General features: G+C 37.6%; 1 protein-coding gene across 4 annotated transcripts in view; it reads right to left on the reverse strand.

Moving 5' to 3' along the window:
- SCAPER (S-phase cyclin A associated protein in the ER) overlaps window positions 1-22,253 on the reverse strand; it is a 600,702-nt gene that overhangs the window by 191,939 nt on the left and 386,510 nt on the right. For all 4 annotated transcript variants that reach the window (XM_037833320.1, XM_037833321.1, XM_037833318.1 and 1 more), the window contains exon 24: window positions 12,020-12,135. In XM_037833320.1, the coding sequence (XP_037689248.1) occupies window positions 12,020-12,135 (116 nt within the window). The remainder of the gene's footprint in view (window positions 1-12,019; window positions 12,136-22,253) is intronic.

Raw genomic sequence — 22,253 nt, forward strand, 5'->3', positions numbered from 1 at the left:
TAGTCTTCCTATCCATGAACATGGAATATTTTTCCATCTTTTAAGGTCCCCTTCTATTTCTTTTAGTAGAGTTATGTAGTTTTCTTTGTATAGGTCTTTTACATCTTTGGTAAGTTGATTCCTAGGTACTTGATTTTTTTAGTTGCTATTGAAAATGGTATCTTTTTCTTGAGTGTCTCTTCAGTTTGTTCGTTTCTAGCATATAGAAACATTACTGACTTATGTGCATTAACCTTGTATCCCGCTACTTTGCTAAATTTGTTGATTAGCTCTAGTAGCTGTATCGTCGATTTTTCAGGGTTTTCTAGATATAAGATCATATCATCTGCAAACAATGACAGTTTTACTTCTTCTTTTCCAATTTGGATGCCTTTTATTTCTTTGCCTTGCCGGATTGCCCTGGCTAGCACTTCCAGCACAATGTTGAATAACAGTGGTGATAGCGGGCATTCTTGTCTTGTTCCTGATCTTAGAGGGAAGGCTTTCAGTCTCTCACCATTGAGTACTGTGCTGGCTGTGGGTTTTTCATATATGCTCTTTATCATGTTGAGGAAGTTTCCTTCAATTCCTACCTTTTGAAGTGTTTTTATCAAAAAGGGATGTTGGATTTTGTCAAATGCTTTTTCAGCATCTATTGAGATGATCAATTGATTTTTCCCTTTTGACTTGTTAATGTGTTGTAATACATTGATTGATTTTCTTATGTTGAACCATCCTTGCATGCCTGGAATAAACCCCACTTGGTCATGGTGTATGATTTTTTTAATGTGTCTTTGGATTCGATTTGCAAGTATTTTGTTGAGGATTTTTGCATCTATATTCATTAGGGAGATTGGCCGGTAGTTTTCCTTTTTTGTAGCATCTTTGCCTGGTTTTGGTATTAGATTGATGTTAGCTTCATAAAATGAGTTAGGTAGTGTTCCATTTTCTTCAATGTTTTGAAAGAGTTTGAGTAAGATTGGTGTCAGTTCTTTCTGGAAAGTTTGGTAGAATTCCCCTGTGAAGCCATCTGGCCCTGGGCATTTATTTGTGGGAAGATTTTTGATGACTGATTGGATCTCTTTGCTTGTGATGGGTTGGTTGAGGTCTTCTATTTCTTCTCTGGTCAGTCTAGGTTGTTCATATGTTTCCAGGAAATTGTCCATTTCCTCTACATTATCCAGTTTGTTGCCATACAGTTGTTCATAGTATCCTCTTATAATTTTTTTAATTTCTTCAGGATCTGCAGTTATGTCACCTTTTTCATTCATTAGTTTGTTTATATGGGTCTTCTCTGTTTTTGATTTTGTCAGTCTAGCTAGGGGCTTGTCAATCTTGTTGATCTTCTCAAAGAACCAACTTTTGGTGATATTTATCCTCTCTATTGTTTTTTTGTTCTCTATGTCATTTATTTCTGCTTTAATCCTTGTTATTTCTTTTCTTCTACTTGGTTTAGGATTGGTTTGCTGTTCATTTTCTAGCTTCTTCAGTTGATCCATTAGTTCTTTGATTTTGGCTCTTTCTTCCTTTTTAATATATGCATTTAGTGGTATAAATTTCCCCCTTAGCACTGCTTTTGCCGCATCCCATAGGTTTTGGTATGCTGTGTTCTCATTTTCATTCGTCTCTATATATTTAGCAATTTCTCTTGCTATTTCTTCTTTAACCCACTGATTGTTTAGGAGTGTGTTGTTTAACCTCCAGGTATTTGTCTTCTTTATGCTCTTCTAGGGTCTTCTTGATTTCCTTTATCTCCCGTACTATGGTCTCATTGTTCATCTTTAGTTCTTTGAGTAGCTGCTCTAGGTGCTGTGTCTCTTCTGGTCTTTTGATTTGGGTGCTTGGGCTTGGGTTATCCATATCGTCTGGTTTTTTCATATGCTTTATAATTTTCTGTTGTTTTTGGCCTCGTGGCATTTGCTGAACTTGATAGGGTTCTTTTAGGATTTGTAGACCAATTGAAGTCCTTATCTCTAATTTATCACATCTACAGCTTTGTGGAGTACACTTTCTCTAACTAACCAGCAGGTGGCGTCCACGAGCCACCTGTTCTCCACAAGCCAGTTCTCCCCTGCTTAGCCTTTTTGGTGAGTGGGGGAGTGAGTCTTGTGGGGTCCAATTGGTGTACCAAGCTTGCGTGTGTAGTTGGTGTTGCCTGCCCTGTATATGGGGCGTGTTTCTGGGCAGTCAGGGAAGGGGGGGGGGTGGCTCTAACAATCAAATCTCCCTGGTGATCCTAGAGTTTTAAAGCTGCTGCAATAGTCTAATCCTTCAGTTCAGTCCTGCCACAGTTTGGCTCTACCGCTGACCCACAAGTCCTTGGTATTGGCGTATGGCTCCTGAGACTTGCAAGTGGGCCCCTCTTCCAGGCTGTGCACCCCGGGTCCTCTGTTGAGGGATGACTGTGCTATGTCACAGGTGAGTGCCGTCCCCCCAGGGCAGTTCTGGGCTGCTGGGCTGTGTAGGGAGGCTCCCAGTCTGCTGAAATGATGGCTGAATGGGGCTTTGTTAATTCACACTGCTCTACCTTCCCAACTCTGGGACAATCAGCTGAGGTTGCAGGGAAGGCTACTGTCCACGCCCAGTTTTGTGGTGTGTGCCTGTTATTTGAAGCACTTCCGTCACACTGGGTTGTCTGGGGCAGTTCTGGGCTATGGGGCTGGCGATGGGCAGGAGTGTTTCCTGTCCACTAGGATGATGGCTGTGAGCGGACACCCCCCTTTTCTTGGGAAGTTGTGGTGTTTAGTGAATTTTCTCAGCCACTGGATTATTGCGTTTTGTCTCAGAGCTCTCCTAGTTCTGCTCTTGACTTGACCTGCCCAAATAGTAAGTCTTTGAAGCTTTCTGTATTGGGCTTCTTAGAGTAATTGTTTTAGAAAAAGAAAAATGGATTAAAAAAAAAAAACAAAAAAATGGGCCCTCCTCAGAGATCTAATGGGTTATTGAAATGCTAAGAGACAAAGCAACCAGGGCCATTAAGGAAAGGTCCACAGGGCAGAGAGATCAGCTTTTCTTCGGGATTTGCATATGCGCCTCAGGGCCCTTCCCCTTCCTATGTTCACCAGAACTCCAAAAATCCTCCGCTTTTATTTTGGAGTTTTTCGTGTTGTTTTTTTTCTATGTCTGTCTCCTCTCTGCTGGGCTGGCTGCTCTCAGATTCTCTGGTGTCTGGTCTCAGTCTATCTATGTTTGGAGTTTGGATCAGTAGAATGAGTTTCCGATAAGGGCTGCCACTGCAGTTCTCCCTTCTCCTTCCCGGAGCTGACAGCCCCTCCTCCCACGGGACTGAGCCTGGCAGGGAGGGGCGCGGGTCCCCTGGCCGCAAAAACTTACAGATTTCGCTGATCTCAGCAGTTCCACGTTTTCATGAGTGTTGTATGAAGTATGCCCAAAGTCAGATTGCTCTGTGGTGTCCAGTCCACGCAGTTCCTGGCTTTCTACCTACTTTCCTGGAGGAGTAACTAAAACATACAGCTCACCAGTCTGCCATCTTGCCCCGCCCCCATTTACATTTAAAGTAACTATTGATTATGCAAGACTTACTTATGTCATTTTGCTCTTTAATTTTTATCAGTCTTATTTTTTTTGGTCCCTCAATTCTTCTATTATTGCCTATACATTTTTTTTATTTAGTTGATCCTTTATAGTGAACCCTTCAGAAATATTTCTCTTTTCTTTTTGTACATATTTTTCCAATATTTTCTTTATATTTACCATAGGGCTTAAATTTAAGATCCTCAATCTATAACAATCTTGTTTGATTTGATACCAACTTACCTTCAATAGCATATACAAACTAACTTCCTATACCCTATATCCCCTTATCTTTATGTTGTTCTTGTTGCAAACTACATATTTATAGATTGTATTTCCAAAGCCATAGATGTATCATAACTTTTTATGCATTTGCGTTCTAGATCCTCTAGGAAGTAAAAAGTGGTGTTACAAACTGAAAATATAATAGTATTGGCATTTATGTTTACCTATGTCATTATTCTTACTGGAGATCTTTATTTATCCATGCAGCTTTGATCTACTGTTTACTGTCCTTTTAATCTGCAGTGCTTTCTTTAGTCTTTTGTAGGGCTGGTCTAGTGGTCAGCTTTTGTTTACCTGGGAATGTTTTAATCACGCCCTCATTTTTTAAAGACAGTTTTTCTGGATATAGATTTCTTGGTTGGCAATTTTTTCCTTTCAGTATTTGCCTCTGTGGTTTCTGATAAGAAAGCAGCATTTTAAAAAAAAAAACTTTGTACTGTAGTAACAGATATACAATTTAAAATTTCCCATTTCCCACTTTCAAGTGTACAGTTCAATGATATTAATTACATTCACAATACTATGGTACTATCACCAACATCTTTTACTCCAATTTTTTAATCTTCTCAAAACAAAAACAAAAACAAAATAGTCTACACCTGTAAAGCAATAATTCCCCTTTCCCTTCACCCATTGGCCCCTGATAACCTATAACCTACCATCTTCCTCTATGAATTTGCTTCTTATAGGTCTTTCATATAAGCGAGTGTCTGGCTTATTTCACTCAACATGATGTCTTTAGGCTTATCTATGTTATAGTATGTATCAGCACATCATTCCTTTTTAAAAGTGAACAATATTCCATTGTTTTGTATTTCTTACATTTTGTTTAACCATTCATCAGTTCATGTGACACTTGGGTTGTTTCCACCTTTTGACTATATTGAATAATGCTGCCATGAACAGGGATATACAATAATCTGTTTGAGTCCCTATATTCAATTCTTTTGGATATAAACCAAGAATCGGGATTGCCAGGTCATATGGTAATTCTATATTCAACTTTCTGAGAATGCCACACTGATTTACACAGTGGCTATACCATTTTACAGTGTCACCAGCAATGTATAGGGGTTCCTATTTTTCCACATCCTTTCCAAGACTTCTTATTTTCTTTTTAAAAATAATACCCATCCTAGTGGGTGTGAAATGGTATCTCCTTGTGGTTTTGATTTACATTTCCCTAAATGTCCAGTGATTTTGAGCATCTTTTCATGTGCTTATTGGCCATCTGTTTATCTTCTTTGGAAAATGTCTATTCAAGTCCTTTGCCCACTTTTTAACTGAGTTGTTTGCCTTTTTGTTGTTGCATTGTAAAAATTCTTTTTATATTCTGGATATTAAACCTTTATCCAATATATGGTTTGCAGCTATTATCTCCCATTTTGTAGGTTTTTTCACTTTCTTAATAATGTCCTCTGACATACAAAAGTTTTAAATTTTAATGAAATCAGTTTTACCTACTTTTCTCTTGTTGCTTGTGCTTTTAGTGTCATATCTAAGAAATAAGTACCAGAACCAAGGCTATGAAGGTTTCACCATATGTTTTCTCCTAATAGTTTCATGGTTTAGTTCTTATGCTTAAGTCCTTGACCCATTTAGAGCTACTTTTTATATATGTTGTGAGGTAGGAGTCAACTTCATTCTTTTGTATGTGGATATCCAGTTTTCCCAACAACATTGGTTGAAGAGAACATTCTTTCCCCAATTAATGTACTTGGCACTGTGGTGGCTCAGAACTATGTACCCCAGAAAAACATGTTCCTAAATTTAATCCATTCCAACCCATTGTAAATGGGACTGTTTGATGAGATTACTTCAGCAAGGGTATGGCCCAGCTGAATCAGGATGGGAATCAATCCTATTATTAAAGGCCTTATAGGGAAGGTCACACACAAAGAGAAAGCCACAGAGAGAACAGCCAGAAGCAGAAAGTCAGTGGAATCTTGAAAAGAAAGGAGAATCCAGGAGAGGCCACCACATGCAATGCCATGTGACAGAAAAGCAAAGAACCATGGATTGCCAGCAGCCAGCTTCAGAACACCACAGTCTTTTGGGAGAATATATTAGTTGATGGGGCCTTGATTTTGGACTTCTCTTAGCTTCAAAACCAGTAGACAATAAATTCCCATTGTTTAACCCAACCCATTGTAGGGAATTTGCTTTGGCAGCCAAGATACTAAAATAGCATACTTATCGAAAATCAGGTGGCCATAGATATATGGGTGGCACTTAATCTTATTGAGGCCTCTTTGTATATAAAATTTTCACTCTCCTTTGCAGCTTTCCAGGTTTTCACTCTCTGCTTGGGCATTTGACCATGTGATTATAATGTGTGTTGTTAGGGGTCTATTGTGTTTATTCTGTTTGGTATTTGTTCAGCTCTTGGGTGTGTATATTCAAATCTTTTGTTAAATTTGGGAAGTTTTCAGTCATTATTTCATTATTTCTTTGAATATTCTTTCTGCCCCTTTCTGTCTTTCTTCTCCTTCTGGAACATCTATAATGCATATATTGGTACACTTCATGGTGCCCTACAGGTCTCTTAGGCTCTATTCACTTTTCCTTCTTCTTTTTTCTTTCTGCTCCTTAGAATGAATAATTTTTATTTTATTATCTTCAAGTTCATTATTGTTTCTTCCGTCAACTCCAATCTGCTGTTGAACTCTTCTAAGAAAGTTTTTATTTCACTTACTGTGGTCTTCAGCTCCAGTGTTTGTTTGATTCATTTTTATGATTTCTATCCCTTATTGAAATTTCCTTGTTGTTCATCTATGATTTTCCTGATTTATTTTAGTTCTTTGTTCATGTTTTCCTTTAGCTCTTTGAGCATATTTAAGCCAATATTTAAAATTCTTTTTCTGGTATATATATGATCTGGTGTTCCTCACTGATGGTTTCTTATCTTTATCTTACTCCTTTGCATGGGCCACCATTTCCTGTTTCTTTGTATGTCTTGTATTCTTCTGCACACTGGACTTTTAATATATTATGTGTTATTTCTGGAATTTAGTCACTGAGGTGTCTGCTCCTTAAGCTTGTATCTGGCTAGTGAAATGACATAAATTTCCTTGACTGCCACAAGCTAACAACAACAACAACAGAAAAAACACCTTTCTCAGTCTTTGCAGATAAGGATATATGAGTGCTCTCCTTCAGAAGTTATCCTGTCTAACAACGAGCTTAAAGAGAAGCCCACAGCAAAAGCATAGGGTCCTCCCTGGTCTTTTCTGAGCATACATCTTGTCCTGGGTATACACATGTGGCTCTAAGAATTCCTCCATTTGTCCCTTTTGTCCTAGGAATAGTGTTTCCTCCCAGTTCCGGTGCTACACTGTATGTCTCACTGCCCTAGGCAGCTGACCATTCTCCTAGTGTTCTAACTGCCCTCCAAGCTTCCTACACACAGGGAGCAAGTTTTGGGATCAGGAGCCTGTGAAGAGTGTCCTGGTTGAGTCCTTTAGACTGCCACCAGACAGACTGGCACATACAAACATGTACGTGAATATGTGTACAATTGTTACACTGCTCTGTCCAAATATGGGACCAGGCACCTGTACCAGAAGTGTATGCCAGCCCCACACCAAGCCAGAGAGGGGGTGAAGAAAGGGACATCAAGGGTGCTACAAGGTTCCCCTATCATTTTTAAGTTACCTTTTGTGTGTGTGTGTGTGTGTGCTGGGGGGGGCAGTTTGGCATTCACCCTGTTACTGTGACCCTTTAACTGTTCTGCCAGAGTTTGCTTGTTGTCTGAAGCTTCTGTGTGTGTGTGGGAGGGGGGGCAGAACCCTGGAACACCCCTCTCTGTCATCTTGTTGATATCTTTCCCCCTGGTTATACATTCTTACAATCCAAAGTGACAGAGATTTAAGGATTTATTGAGCAATAATTAAGCCATGTCATATGGAGTCAAATCAATAACAATGACTACAACAAAAACCATTGATATTAACTAATTGCTTCTTTGTATACTTTGAATCCTCAAAATAGCATTACTAGGTAGGTATTAGTCTCACCATTTAATTGAGCCTCTGATATAACAAGTAACTTTGCCCAAGATCAAATAGCTAGTAACTGAAAAGCAGAGATTTAAGCCTGTATCTGTCTTATTCCAGAGCCTATAAATTTGCAACCATACTGTGCTGTTTGCTTTGCTCCACATAAATGAGACTACATCTATGGAAGAAACTGCATTCAGTGAGATGACAAAGAAAGCTAACCAAGGCTGATAGAGAATAAACAGAGACCTGGTTAGTTTCCAAACAGAACAACCTAAAGTAACTTGGGAGTTAACCATTGGCCTCGTTGTTGTCCTTGAGGGTCTGTCAGAAATTAGGAATGCCAAGTAAGTAAAAGGCAGTGTGAGCAAGACTCAGTCCAGTGACTGTTTTTAAGGCCCAAAAGGTTTGCTGGCTTCCCTGTGAATTATGAACATCTACTGCCTCTGAAAAGGGCATGGAGATGTGGAGTGCCAGTGAGTGCCAACTCTCACTTTTATTATCATTGCTATTATGTAAACTTGCTATAAAAACACAATAAGCCTCCAGTTACAACAGACCCATGTTCTTCTTTACATAACAGGGGCTGTTTTTTTAATGCCCCCCAAAAATCACAAATCATCATTCTCAAACATTAAAAGGTATGTGAAACAATTGTTATTATCCTAAATCAAAGAAAAGGCTACACTATGTCATTCATTCTTTTGTACTTGTGTGCTGCAATTAAAGTTTGTAGGCAGAATACGAATCTTCCTCAAAGTAGATACAACATGAAATGAAAATTGCCTTGCTGCAGGGTGATATTTCTTGGCATTGAAAGAATATTATTGGAGCATATTTGTCAAGAAGGATGATTTTGGAATACCACATTCTGACTAAGTTCTCTCAATGGTAACTTGAAAAGTGTTGAAGTTTTATGGGCTTCCTTGGTTCTAACAAAAGCAAAACAACTCACTGAAGATTTGGAAAGATTTCAGAAATGTAAATTCCCAGAAGTGTGTATAATTCTCAATTTCATATTAAAAAAAAAACAAGCTGCTGGAAGGAAAATATCACTTACAAGAAGTTATCTAGCAGTGATTATAGGACAAAATATATAAGATATACAACTGTTGAGGTACCATTTGGAATGAAAAGGGTGGTGAGAAAAGAGGAAAAGGGATCTGGTTTCTTTCACACAAGCTCTAGGCTGTAGAGGCATGATACATCAGGTTTACAGTTACAGGATTCCAGATGATCCACATGGTAACTGCTACTAGACAGTGGCTTATATTTTTCAAATCTTTTGCTATTTATCATTAGAAAAATGAACTAATATAGGAGATTCAAAACCAGCCCTTCTGGGTAAGAGTCATAAAATGCCACAGGAGGAAAAGAACAGCATGAGCTAAGGTGGCAGAGGTTCACAGAGTCGAGGGGTGGGAGCTTATCGGGGATGAACAGGGAGGATCTCTGAGCAGGTCAAGAATAAAGAGAATAACACAGTGTGCTGTGGGACTATGGAAGTCCCGAGGCCAGTGCAGGGGTTTGTGTAGGATAGCAGTTGGAAGGAAAATGAGAAAGAGTACTTTCTGAATTAATTCACTGATTCATGCTCACCCATGTGCTTTGATTCTGCCTCTAAATCTAAAATAATTATAGAATTCTTCTTGCTTTTTTCTGAGTAAGCAGCATAACACTCTCACATCTTCAGCTCCTCTAGCCCTGAAACTGAGGCTACTTTAGAAACTAAAGTCATCATCTTGAGGCTGTGCTCTGGACTGGAGAATTTTACAGTCAATGCTAGAAGCCCACAGTGCTGGCCTTACTCAGAAAGTAATGCTTAGTTAAAAACACAAGCATACTGGCTTAAGGCGAGAAGAAGAAACAAGCTCTCAATCCTGGCACTGTGGTCAGCTAGTGGGCCTCAGAAGGGTACCAGTCTGTACTCTCAAGATTCCAGGGCACTTTTACAGAGGAGGTGTGTTAGTTCTTGCTTGAGTCTCTTTAGGAGCTGTGGAAACATCTCTGTTCCCTAAAGGAGAGGCACAGACGAACATTAGAACAACTGCCTTTTGCCACACGCCATTTCCTTTCCTATCTCAAATATTTACACTCTGATTCCTCCCTCCCTCCCTCCCTGCTTCCCTTCCACAGACTGCCAATTAATATACATTGAGTGATCTCTCTCTAGCTAAGCCAACTTGGCAGGTGAACTCACTGCCCTACCCCGTACATGGGACCTGACTCCCAGGGGTGTAAATCTCCCTGGCAACACAGGATATAACTCCCAAGGATGAATCTGGACCAGACATCATAGGATTGAGAACATCTTCTTGACCAAAAGGGGGATGCGAAATGAAACAAAATAAAGTTTCAGTGGCTCACAGATTCCAAATGGAGTCAAGAGGTCACTGTGGTGTGCACTCTTACGCACTATATAGATAACCCTTTTTTAGGTTTTAATGTATTGGAATAGAAGTAAATACCTGAAACTATCAAACCACAACCCAGTAGCCTTGAGTCTTAAAGATGATTATATAACAGTGTAGCTTACAAGGGGTGACTGTGATTGTGAAAACCTTGTGGATCACACTCCTTTTATCCAGTGTATGGATGGATGAACAGAGAAATGGGGACAAAAACTAAATGAAAAATAGGGTGGGTTGGGGGGATGATTTGGGTGTTCTTTTTTACTTTTATTTTTCATTCTTATTCTTTCCGGTATAAGGAAAATATTCAAAAATAGATTGGGGTAATGAATGCACAACTATATGATGGTACTGTGAACAGCTGATTGTACAACATGGATGACTGTATGGTGTGTGACTATAATTCAATAAAACTGAATTAAAAAAATATATATATATACATTGAGTGATGACAAGAAGCCAAACAACACACTGTAAATAAAGTCCATTCTGATAAAGAATACCACCTCTTCAGGGTTAAAAAGACCTCTCTGCATGCTGTAACTGCCTGATGTGGAGCTTTCTGCTCCACGGGAAGGGGCCCTGACTTAAGGATATCATACCTTCTTTCATGAATCTCTATTTTGTCAGTAGAGCAGTGGAACCCAAACTGAATTCCATGACAGAGTTTGTACTTAGAAATATCTCATGTCAAGTAGATGCACTGTCTTATACCAGCCAAGATTACTACTTTAAAAACTCTAACCTAATGTTTATATAACAGTTTACAGTTAAAAAAGCTTTTATATACATTATTTCAACTGGTCACCACAATAGCACTGTGAGGAGAATATGATTACTCCATTTTTCGAAATTAGGAAACAGAAGAAGTTTGGGTACTTGTCCAAATTCTCCCGGCTAGTAAATGCCAGAGGTAAAACTGGAACCCAGGTTTGTCTGACTCTAAAGCCAGTGCTATTTCTATTTTACCAAATGTCTCTCAAGAAAAAAGATAACATTCTTGCAACTTTTTTTTGTCATATCCAATGGACAAATGAAGGATTGATTTTTATTGGTCTAAATAAATATTATAAAGGTTTCTCAGTGATATACATTGACTTTATCAACACCTCTTATTTAAACTCTGCAAATGTAAGATCTCACAAAATGTCCAGAAATTGTGCATATTACAACTCAGGAATATACTTCTTCTGAAATAATGCTCTGTCACTATACCCCCGGGAGCCAGAGACCAAAGGGTAACTTAAGAAAATAAGAAAGCAGATATTAGGTCTATATGCAGTGTGTGATTCTTACGACAGAGAACAATTTACACTTAAAGACTAAACTGCAATTCAGTCTCCAGTGATTTGGCTGGAACTCGAGACTATGGCAGTTTTGGCCTCAGACTGCTCTTCCTGTATGTTAGGGACTTCTTCAAATTTCATAGCTCAGACCTTAGTTAATCTACTTACTCAACTCTTTTTTTTTTTTTTTGCATGTAACACAAAAAGTTAGCTTTCTGTTACTACTATTCATTTCTGTTCAATTTCTGGTAGCAGTTAGATTTACCCAGGAGTTCAATTCTTGATTTAGGATTAAAGCAGGTCATAGACTAAAGAGATTTCCTTTACAAGGCTTTTTAAAGGCACAGTATGAGTTTTGTAAGTGAAGTCAAGCATCTCTTGTTTTTTTTTTCCTCAATGGGGAGTATAAGCTTTTGCTATTCAGCCTGAATACCCAAGCAGATTTTCTTGTTCCCCATATGGAAACCATAGGACAGAAATGACTCACAAATGAAACGTGAAAGACAGATTAAAAAACTATACTTACTTAGGAGGAATTCGTGAAACTGTGTTCACATTTGTGGTTGGGACTACTACTTGAAGGATGTGTTCAAGGGCTGTTAATCCACCAGCAACTTGAAATGCAATCTGATCTGCTACATTCTAGACAGAAATATAAACAGAAGTTAGCCCAATTTCCCAGGCATAAAATTATAACCAAATGAAATATTTAGTTGTAGTTTGAAATATTCTTTTTGTTCAATTATTCTATAAATATTCATTTAATGTTTACTCAGTGCTAGGAACCAAGATCAACCGTAGTGACACAAAGACATGGTTGCTATCTCCATGAAGCTTAAAGTTAGTGGATGAGACCAACACTAATCAAATAATTACAAATAAAATTATTTCAATTATGAAAGTACCTTGAAGAAAAAGTCAAAGGTGTTTATGAGAATAATGGGTAATTTGGGGAAAAGGTCAGGGTAGGCTTTTGAGAAAACTGAGGTGTTAAGACAGGTAAAAGAAAGGCATAAGGGAAGAAGCATTCCAGGCAGAGGGAAAAACCACTTTATAAGGAATTTTTTTAGCAACACTTTTAATTAATTACCCCACAATATGGGGTAATTAATTAAACAAGATAAACTGACTTCTACAAAGCATTTCCTCTACTTTTTTTTTTTTCAGTAATACAAGATGATCTGATATACAATCATTTAGGTATATCTTTTTTTTTTAAATATTTCAGCTATTTTAGGGAAAATCTTAAGTAACCACTTTAGAACTCAATTTATGATTATTTCTATATAATTTCTAAATTGTATACAATTCTTGTGGGAAAGAACTTCAGGTTCTTTGCATTCCTCTGGCATGGGGAGGTCAAGACTGATTCTATCCTATACAATGTATTAGTTTTTAAACATACACAGAATCACTACATTATATATGTAAGAAAAAAAATAGCAATTCTTCCATTAGAATGGCACCTTACATTTCCCCAAACAGCATCCTAATGTTCACCAAACCTTGAAACCACTTTGAAATATTGAGGGTTTTTTTTGTCTGTTTGTTTCTGGTGGGAGTTAGGGGTGTGTGAGTGGATGTAGCTCCGTCAAACATGTTTACCTGATTCATCTGATGTTCTAAGCACAATGGTTGGCCTGGCTGATGTGGACTATCGATTACTGACTTTAGTACCTGTCTGGAGTTTGGTACTATAATAAAGCAAATATCTTAAACATTCAATTGTTCATTCTTTGTGCACAATAAAAAACATTTTGAGAATATAATAAGCTCATCATGAAAAGTTAGACAAGAACTCATATTTCCAAGATTAATTATTAAATTAATAATTTATTTACTAATGAGAAAATGTTCTTTGTACTAAAATTAATAACCAGAAAATTTTATAATTTGTTTAAAACGACAATCCTGTTACCACTCTTTCTTCTTAGGCTAGAATATCAACATAAATTTTTAAATATAACAATAACTTTTGTATTAACATGTAACAGCGAAAATTACACTAATCATAATTGTACAGCTGGATGAGTTATGGCAAACTGAACACACCCCTGTACCAACGCCAATATTAAAAAATAATACTTTACAACATGTGATAACCCCTGGAACACACACCACTCTCTCTCCCTCTTCCCCAAACTTAAAGGCTGTCCTGATTTTTAAAATTATAGATTTGTTTTGCCTTCTTTTCAAATTTGTAAAATGGAATCATACACTATTTTAGTCTATTGTTTCTAGCTTTTTTTGATTGTTTCTAAATTTATCCATGTTGGTGCCTGTAGCAGTTCACTTGTTTTCCTTGTTACATAGTATTCCTTTGTCTGACTATACTCCAGTTTATTTAAATGTTTCACTGCTGACTGACATTTGGATTATTTCCTCTATGAAGCTCTAGACAAAACTGCTTTAAACATTTTGTACATGTGTTTTGGGCAATGTGATATGCAGTTGTGTTGGGTAAATGGTTAGTAGAATTGCTTAGTCACAGCGTGTGCCCAGGTTCAACTTTATTAGACATGGGCAACAGCTTTCTAAAGTGTTTATAACAATTTGTGTATACATTCCAGTTATTCCACATCCTCATCAAAACTTGGTTTTATCAGTTTTTTGTTTTTTTTTCTTTTAACTTTAGACATTCTATTGGGTGTGTTCTGGTATTTTATTGAGATTTTTATTTGCCTTTTCCTGATTTCCAATGGGTTGAACACCCTACCTTTATTGGCTATTTGTGTGTGTGTGCATATTTAAATTTAAGTGTAGTTTACAACTGAATAAAAGGTTCAGATCTTCAGTAAACCATTGACTTAAATTTGATGAATGGTTATAAAGATTCAAAGAGTTCCATTACCAAAAAGTTCCCTTGTGCCCCTTTTGAAGTCAATCCCTCCTTACTGAAGTAACCACTGATTTGATTTATAGTACCATAGGTTAATTTTGCCTATGCTTGAATTTCATATAAATGAAATCACAGTATGTATCAATGTTTTCTGAATTTAATTTATCAATATTTTCTGGATTTAATTTGGTAGAGACTGTCTATTCTGCCAGCAGTTTTACCAGTGTGGCCATGGCAGCATTTGAAACATGGGGAAAATGGCAGAGGGACTCTGGATCAAGATGGGGAAGTGAATATCTCCATACACCTCCTTTCTTCTTATACTTGAAACAAATAACAATTATAAATAAAGTATTTTAAGATATTAAAAATACATGACAACATATAAAAATAAATGAAAAATCTGTTAAGTTGCAATGGAGAAGCTCATATTAATTCATAGGGCAAGGGCCCAACCCTCAGCAGATTCCCAAAAGAACATTTGCCCTTCTGGACTCTTCTCTTTCCCTCAGCTTTCACACTGATTCAGGTTCAAGGTTCTGATCATTTCATTTCTTTCTTTTATAGTTCCTGACTCTTGCCTTTTCTATTCAAGCCCACTGTTAACATGTTAATTCAGGTTCTCATTCTCTCTTAGCTTTACGTATTGTTGCAACCTCCTAATTAGTATCCCTAAGTCCAGGCTCACCTCACACCAGTCCAGTCTCTAGAGCAGTGCTTCTCCTCTCTGCCTTGAAAAAAATCTCTACTTCACTGTAAACTATATTTTTGAAATACAATAAAAATGAAATACTGGAAAAATAGGGAGAACAGATATACCAGATTCAAGTCCACATTTTAAAATATTAGATTCAACAGACATAAAATTACTCCATCAACTTGGCAAAGCTTACTCTTAATTTTGTACTTATCTTATCATGTTCTGATAAGTGTGTAGACTGACATTGGACTGTGGACTCTATTTTGAGCAGTATACTGGCATATACTTGAGGCCAGTATATGCAGTGAGAATAACATTCTACAAGGTAAATTTTTTTTTTGTCATAGTTTATTTAAAAATATTTTTTATTGTGAAATATAACATACATGCAGAAAAGTGATAAATTTCAAAGTACAGTTTGATAAGTAGTGACAAAGCATATTTCCAAGTATAGTATGGGTTACAGTTCCACAACTTCAGGTATTTCCTTCTGACTGTTCTAATAAACTAGAAACTAAAAAGAATATCTATATAATGATTCAGTAGCCATAATCATTTGTTGAATCCTAACTTCTCTGTTACAACTCCTCCCTCTCATTTGATCATTCTCTCAAACTTCAGGGATATCTGGCCAATGACCATTCTAACTTCTACATGTTGAAAAGGGGTGGCGACATTATGGGGTAGGGGAATGCAACTGGTTGATGTTCTGGGAGAGACCTTAAGTTTCAGGGCTTATCTGGCATAGAAACAATCTGGAGATTGTAAGTTTCTGAAAAACAAACTTAGTAAGTAGAACCTTTATACAGTCTTAGATAGAGCTTTGGGTTTTCAGGAATACTGTTGGCTGACAATTTGCATTATCTGGCTGAATCGCTTAAGAGTAACCTCCAGAATGACCTCTCAACTCTATTTGAAATCTCTTAGCCACTGAAACCTTATTTTGTTACATTTCTTTTTCTACAGAGTAAATTTGATCACGTTACTCCCTTGTTTAAAACATTTTATGTTTTCTTCCTTACTGTCTACAGAATAAGGCCCAAATTCCTTAGCACTATGTACACAGGCCTTCAGAATCTCTCTCTAACCAAAGTCCCTGAATTGTCTATGAACTTTCATGACTCCATAGTTTTGCATACACTCTTCTTTCCCAGAAAAGATGATCCTAGCTTTCCACCAACATCTGTGCTCCCTGAGGTCAGGGACTATGTTTCCTTCATCACCATATCCCCTTAGCACAGGGGATTACACTTAGTAAGTGCTTGATTAACAGCTGTTATATGATAGTTTTGAGAAGGAAGGCTGACAAAAATCCTTTTACACGATTTTTATGTGGAAACATAAATAGTCAGTAAGTGTTCTGGTATGATCCCAGGATAAAATCTTCCACTCTTGTTATTGGCTTTGCCTCATAAAACTGTTTATCACTGGAATTAGGCTTCGTGACCAAAGAATGAGATTCCATTTTTCAAGAGTGAAAGACATGTTCAGCTTGTATCTCCTTAACAACCCTCAAGGAAGGAAATAAACTCTCCCCTTGTACTCCATTTTAGTGTAAAGTTGTTATATATTGACATCATGTCTCAAGCCAAGCATATGCACCAACTGATGCAATCGGTCCACAGGAAAACAGAGTAGAACCACTGCGGTTCCTGGAGACTTTTCCACACAGGAGAAACGTGGTTCAACTTTGCAGAATCAGAGGGGAAAAGCACTGAGTAAAAGCAGACCATTTTAATGTACACATCTATGCCTTAAAGAAAACAAAACCTCAAAGCCTCTTATGCAGTGCCAACAACATGGATGTGACCTCTTAAAAAACTTAAGACACAGGCACTAATAAACATTAAGCAGGAAAAAATAAGCCAATTTCAGGAAGATAAATGCCATTCAAAGCCAAGTTTTTATTAATGTATTATTGAAAATTGAAGTTTTGATTTGACACTTGCAGCTTTTCAAGGATACAAAGCAAAAAGCAGCTGTGGAATAAACAACCTCAACATCTACCCTTGGAGTCAAGAAGTGTTATGGTTATTAATATTCACGGATAAGAGATGCAACAAGCCACCTTTGGACTCTCTTTCTTAGAGCATGGCCAGATGGAAACATTGCTCAATAACCTCCTCAACTTCTCTTTCATATCCTAGTCAACACCTATTCATCTCATTATCTCTGCTCTACCTCAGAGCCCCATTCTCTCTTGTCTCCTAGCTCCTTAAGGATGGCATCTCACTCATCTCTGCAGCTCCAGTCCTGGCAGAGAAGGCATGGTAAAAACCTGATGGGTGAACGCAGCAAAAATGACCTGCGAGATATAAGAGATTACTACAATAGAGGCATGGGAGCATAACAAGGCAGAACTTCCCCTGACACCCTGCAGCTGAATAGCTATTCTCCCTCTCAATTCATAGGATGAAACAATCCTATGATATCAGAGACGGCTTTTTCATTTTCATCTATTTCTCTCACGGGGGTGAAAAGGGAAAATCAAGCTGGCTATATGAGCCTCTCAAATGTTAAAATTAAGAAGAAGAAAAAAAACCTTCTCAAACTGTGGCATTAAACACTTTATAGCAAATCAAAAAAGATTGATATGTTAAGTCTGCATAACAATCCAGGTAGACTTAAATGATGCAGAAAGCTTCCCATCTCCTCTCTCTGCTCCCATCACACTAAATTCCTGTGTCGGTCACTCAACACTTCCTATACACTGCTGTCTTTTTGTTTCTGGATGCCTTACCTCCACAATCGGACTGGATGCTCTTGAGGACATCATCTTATACTTGGTTCCTATCCCTCTCAGAATGTAGAAGAGAAGCAAGCACACTAAAAACGCTCAACCATAATTATTCTCTCCAACCAAACTGTCACCTTCCCAACTTGTAATGTTCAAATGCTAGCTATCAATCCTTCAAGATCCAGATCAAATGTTGCTCCTTCCATGAAGCTTTTACTGACCCTCTCAACTAAAGTCAAAGCCCTCTGTGTATTTAACCGTTATTCCTCTAGTGGCCCTTATCTACTGTTATTTATCTAGTGGCCCTTTCTGCTTTATCCCAAAGTTATCCATGTTCACATACTAGACTGTAAAGCCCAAGGTCTCCTTTCCCTGCATCCCCATCCAGGGCCAAACACAGGATGCACACACTGTAGACACTGAGCAAAGGTTTACCAAATGACTGAAAATTTCTCATTCTAGAAACATGAACTAAATATCTTTCTTTCTCCTTTTTATCCCTTTTCCAAATACTTTGCATTCAGACACATGAAATTGGAAAAAACTTTCATAAAGAGCTTTATCATTCTGATTTGAGAAGAAATACCTCTAAAGATGAAATGTTTGGCTTTATTTATGTACCTGGAATAACACCTTAATAGCTCAGTCTTCCTCTGCTTTCTCCCACTGTGAGACTGACAACTGACTAATAGGATTAGCAGGCCCATTCTAATAACCCAGCTTAGCTAGCTAAAGGCCAGCAAAAATGACAGCCTCAATCTAAATTACATGGCCTGGGAATCCATCCAATTATTAACTAGAGTAACTTGTTATTACCTCTCCCAATCAAAGGAGAGGCAGCTGTTAATCTTTGGTGGCCTGCAAAGGCTGCTGGCCTTTGTACTTGACTTCTCTGCAGAGAGTAATTACGTTCTTTGTGATCAGGGAGGAAGGCCTTCCTAGCCTTTTAGACAGAGGTAGCAGATGGAGAAAACTGTTTGCATGTTTATTAGCAGGATGGGCTAGATTTGTTCTGAGCATCTGTGGCATCTTAAGACCTGTTTAGAGATAATACAAGTAGGTTTTGGCAAGTCTATATAAAGTCAGAACTCAGTAGCCCAATTTATAAAGATGAGAAATTCTGGGACTAAATTTTTTATAGTTGTTTTTCTCATATGGAAAACTTTCCAAACACTTAAAGGATACCATCTCTACTCATCTACTATCTTTGCCTGTTAATGTTAGCTTAAAAGAACCAAGCATAATGAGTTGATATTCCTTGTTCTATTATAGATATTTTTCCTTATACGCTTTCAAACTGCTCATTTCTTTATATTTCTATCTACATAAATGTCTATGCTCAGCTTCTCAGCTGTAGGCATTAACACTTAAAACAACTCAGGCTCTTGGGTCAAGGATACCACAAGGGCGAAGTTATAAACTTGTGGGAATGTGGTGCCAAAAAGAGTGAAATCATAACCTACAGTTTGAAGGGTTAGGTAATAAGGTAAGCGGGGCTGAGGGGAGCTGTAAAAGCTTTCTCAAGATCTGAGGAATAATTCCTTTGTGATGCTAATCAGAACTTGGACCCTCTGAAAGGATCTCCCTCAGGGAGCTTATTGTGCCTTTTCTGATCATTTGTGCTAAGGGAGATGGGGCAGGGTGAGTGAGAGGGCGTGTGTAGGAACTGAAGGATGGAAGCAGGACACAAGACCCAAGTGCTCTTTCTCTCTTTTCTTAAACTTGTAATGAGATATATGACCAAAGATTAGTGTACAGAGTTCACTAGTGCAATCCAACAAAACTCACAATAAAGATATTTTAATCAACTTCATCCTCGGGCTTGCCAAAGCTGCCAAATGGCAGGTACTGGGGCCGGACTCAGCACTCATACTCTAGTGAAAGACTTAAAAACAGATTAATGTAATATCTATGTAAAAATACTATAAAGTGGGGATGTACAAAAAGCTCTATGCACAAAGAGAAAATAATTCCTTTGACTAGTTCTTTAGGACACAGTGGGTACCCAACATAGACAACTTTCTGAGCTATCATGCCATCAAATCAAAAGACAAAGGACCCAAAGTTATGCACCTCCTTTATACTCCCACCTTTCCTAATTTCCAGGGCTATCTGCTGGTTTACAATGGGACCTGAGGGGTCTTACCAGAGCAGCTTGCTTCTTTCCTTGTCTCTGTATCACAAGTGTCCTGGTTATTTTAAGTTTGGAAGCAAAAGAAACTCAGGACCATGGGACCAAGGAGAGTCTTCTGGGGGCAAAGGGGTGAGGACATTAGAGCTTAGAGGCTTTTCTACCCTGAGACAGCAAGGAGGGGGAGAGGAGTGTTCTTACAGCACCCCGTTCTCTCTCCATCAAAACACTTATGGTTCTTTATTGATTTTTTTATTTAATTCTAAACTAGACCACACTGTTTATCTATTTACTTAATCACAAACTAGACTGAATTCTCTGGCAGGTGGGATTATGTTTATATTATACTCGGCAAAAAGTAGGTATTCACAGGACTATAAAACTCCTAGAAGAAAATATAGGGAAGCATCTTTAGGGTCTTGTGTTAGGCAATGGTTTCTTAGACTTGATACCCAAAGCACAAGCAACAGCAACAACAACAAAACAAATGGGATCACATAAAAATTAAAAACTTTTGTGCATCAAAGAACTTTATCATGGAAGTGAAAAGACAACCTACTCGATGTGAGAAAATATTTGGAACACATATATCTGACAAGGCTTTACTATCCAGAATATACAAAGAAATCTTACAACTCAACAATAAAAAGACAACCAACTCAATTTAAAAAGGGGCAAAAGACTTGAATAAATATTTCTCCAAAGAGGATATACAAATGGATAAAAAAGCACATGAAAAGATGCTTGTCATCATTTCTATTAGGGAAATGCAAGTCGAAAGCACACTGAGATACCACTCACACTTACCAGAATGGTTACTAAAAACAAACAAACAAACAAAATTACTAGTGTTGGAGAGGATGTGGAGACATAGAACAGTCACCCATTGCTGGTAGGAATGTAAAAAGGAGCAGCTGCTATGGAGAACAGTTTGGCAGTTTCTCAGAAAGCCCAGAAATTCTGCGTTATAAAATTACCATATGACCCAGCAATCTCTCTACAAGGTATATACCCCAAAGAATTGAAAGCAGGGTCTCAAAAACATATATCTACACACTGATGTTCATAGTGGCATTATTCACAATTGCCAAAAGATGGAAGCAACCCAAGTGTCCACCAACCAATGAATGGATAAACAAAATGTGGTATATACAAACAATGGAATATTATTCAGCATTAAAAAGGAAAGAAATTCTGATACATGCAACAACATGGATGAACCCTGAAAACAGTATGTGGAGTGAAATAAATCAGACACAAAAGGACAAATATTGTATGATCTCACTGATACAAAATAATTAGAATAAGCAAACTCATAAAGTTAGAATCTAGAAATTGGTTACCAGAGGCTGGGTTAGGTGTAGGGAGTGGGGAGTTAATGCTTAATTTGTATAGAAATTCTATTTGCGTTGAATATAAAGTTTTGGAAATGAATGGTGGTGATACTAGCACAACATTGTGAGTGTAGTGAACAGCACTGAACTATATATATGAATGTATATATAGTATTAGAATAAAAATTAAAAGATGAAACATAGGACTGTACAACACAGTGAACCCTATCGTAAACAATGGATTATAGTTAATAATACAATTATAAAGCTGTTCTTTAATGAATTATAATAAATGTACCACAGCAATACAAGGTGTTAATAATAGGATGATATATGGGAAAAAACACATCCTAATGTAAAACTATGGACTACAGTTAATAGTACAATTATAATATTTTTTCATTAATTGTAACCAAGACCATACTTATGCAAAGTGTTAATAATGGGGGGGGGGGATATGGGAACACTGTATTTTCTACATGATTTTTCTGTAAATCTACAACTCCTCTAATGAAGAAAAAATTTAAAAAGTAAGTGCTCAATAAATATTTGCTGAAAAAAGAAAGAAAATATGGTCTGATTACTTTAAGATGGGAAAATTCCCTTAAGAGGGGAGAAAGCCCATAAATCCACAATGAGAAAGAAAAGTCTTAGAAAGGCTTGGTAAGGTTATGAGGCAGTTAGAAACCATGGGAGGAGGAGGCAGGCCCTGGTCTCAGGCCTGCCTGAAAGGGACAAGCCTGGAAAGGAGTGGCCAGAGACATTCTGAAGGGCATTGGCAGGGCCTTTGCCAACCATCTCTGCCTATATCCTGAGCTGTTCATCTTGGGGTCAGTGTTTTGCTGTATTCTCAGGGAGAGTAATGACTCAAATCAAAAAAATATTTTTATTTTGAAATAATTTTAGATTTATAGAAGAGTTGCAAGGCTGATACACGGAGTTCCTGTATGCCTTAATTCAGCTTTCCCTAACATTAGCATCTCATATAAACATGGTACATTTATCAAAACTAAAAAATT

Source organism: Choloepus didactylus, chromosome 4, assembly GCF_015220235.1.
Source record: "Choloepus didactylus isolate mChoDid1 chromosome 4, mChoDid1.pri, whole genome shotgun sequence".
Lineage (NCBI taxonomy): Eukaryota > Metazoa > Chordata > Mammalia > Pilosa > Megalonychidae > Choloepus > Choloepus didactylus.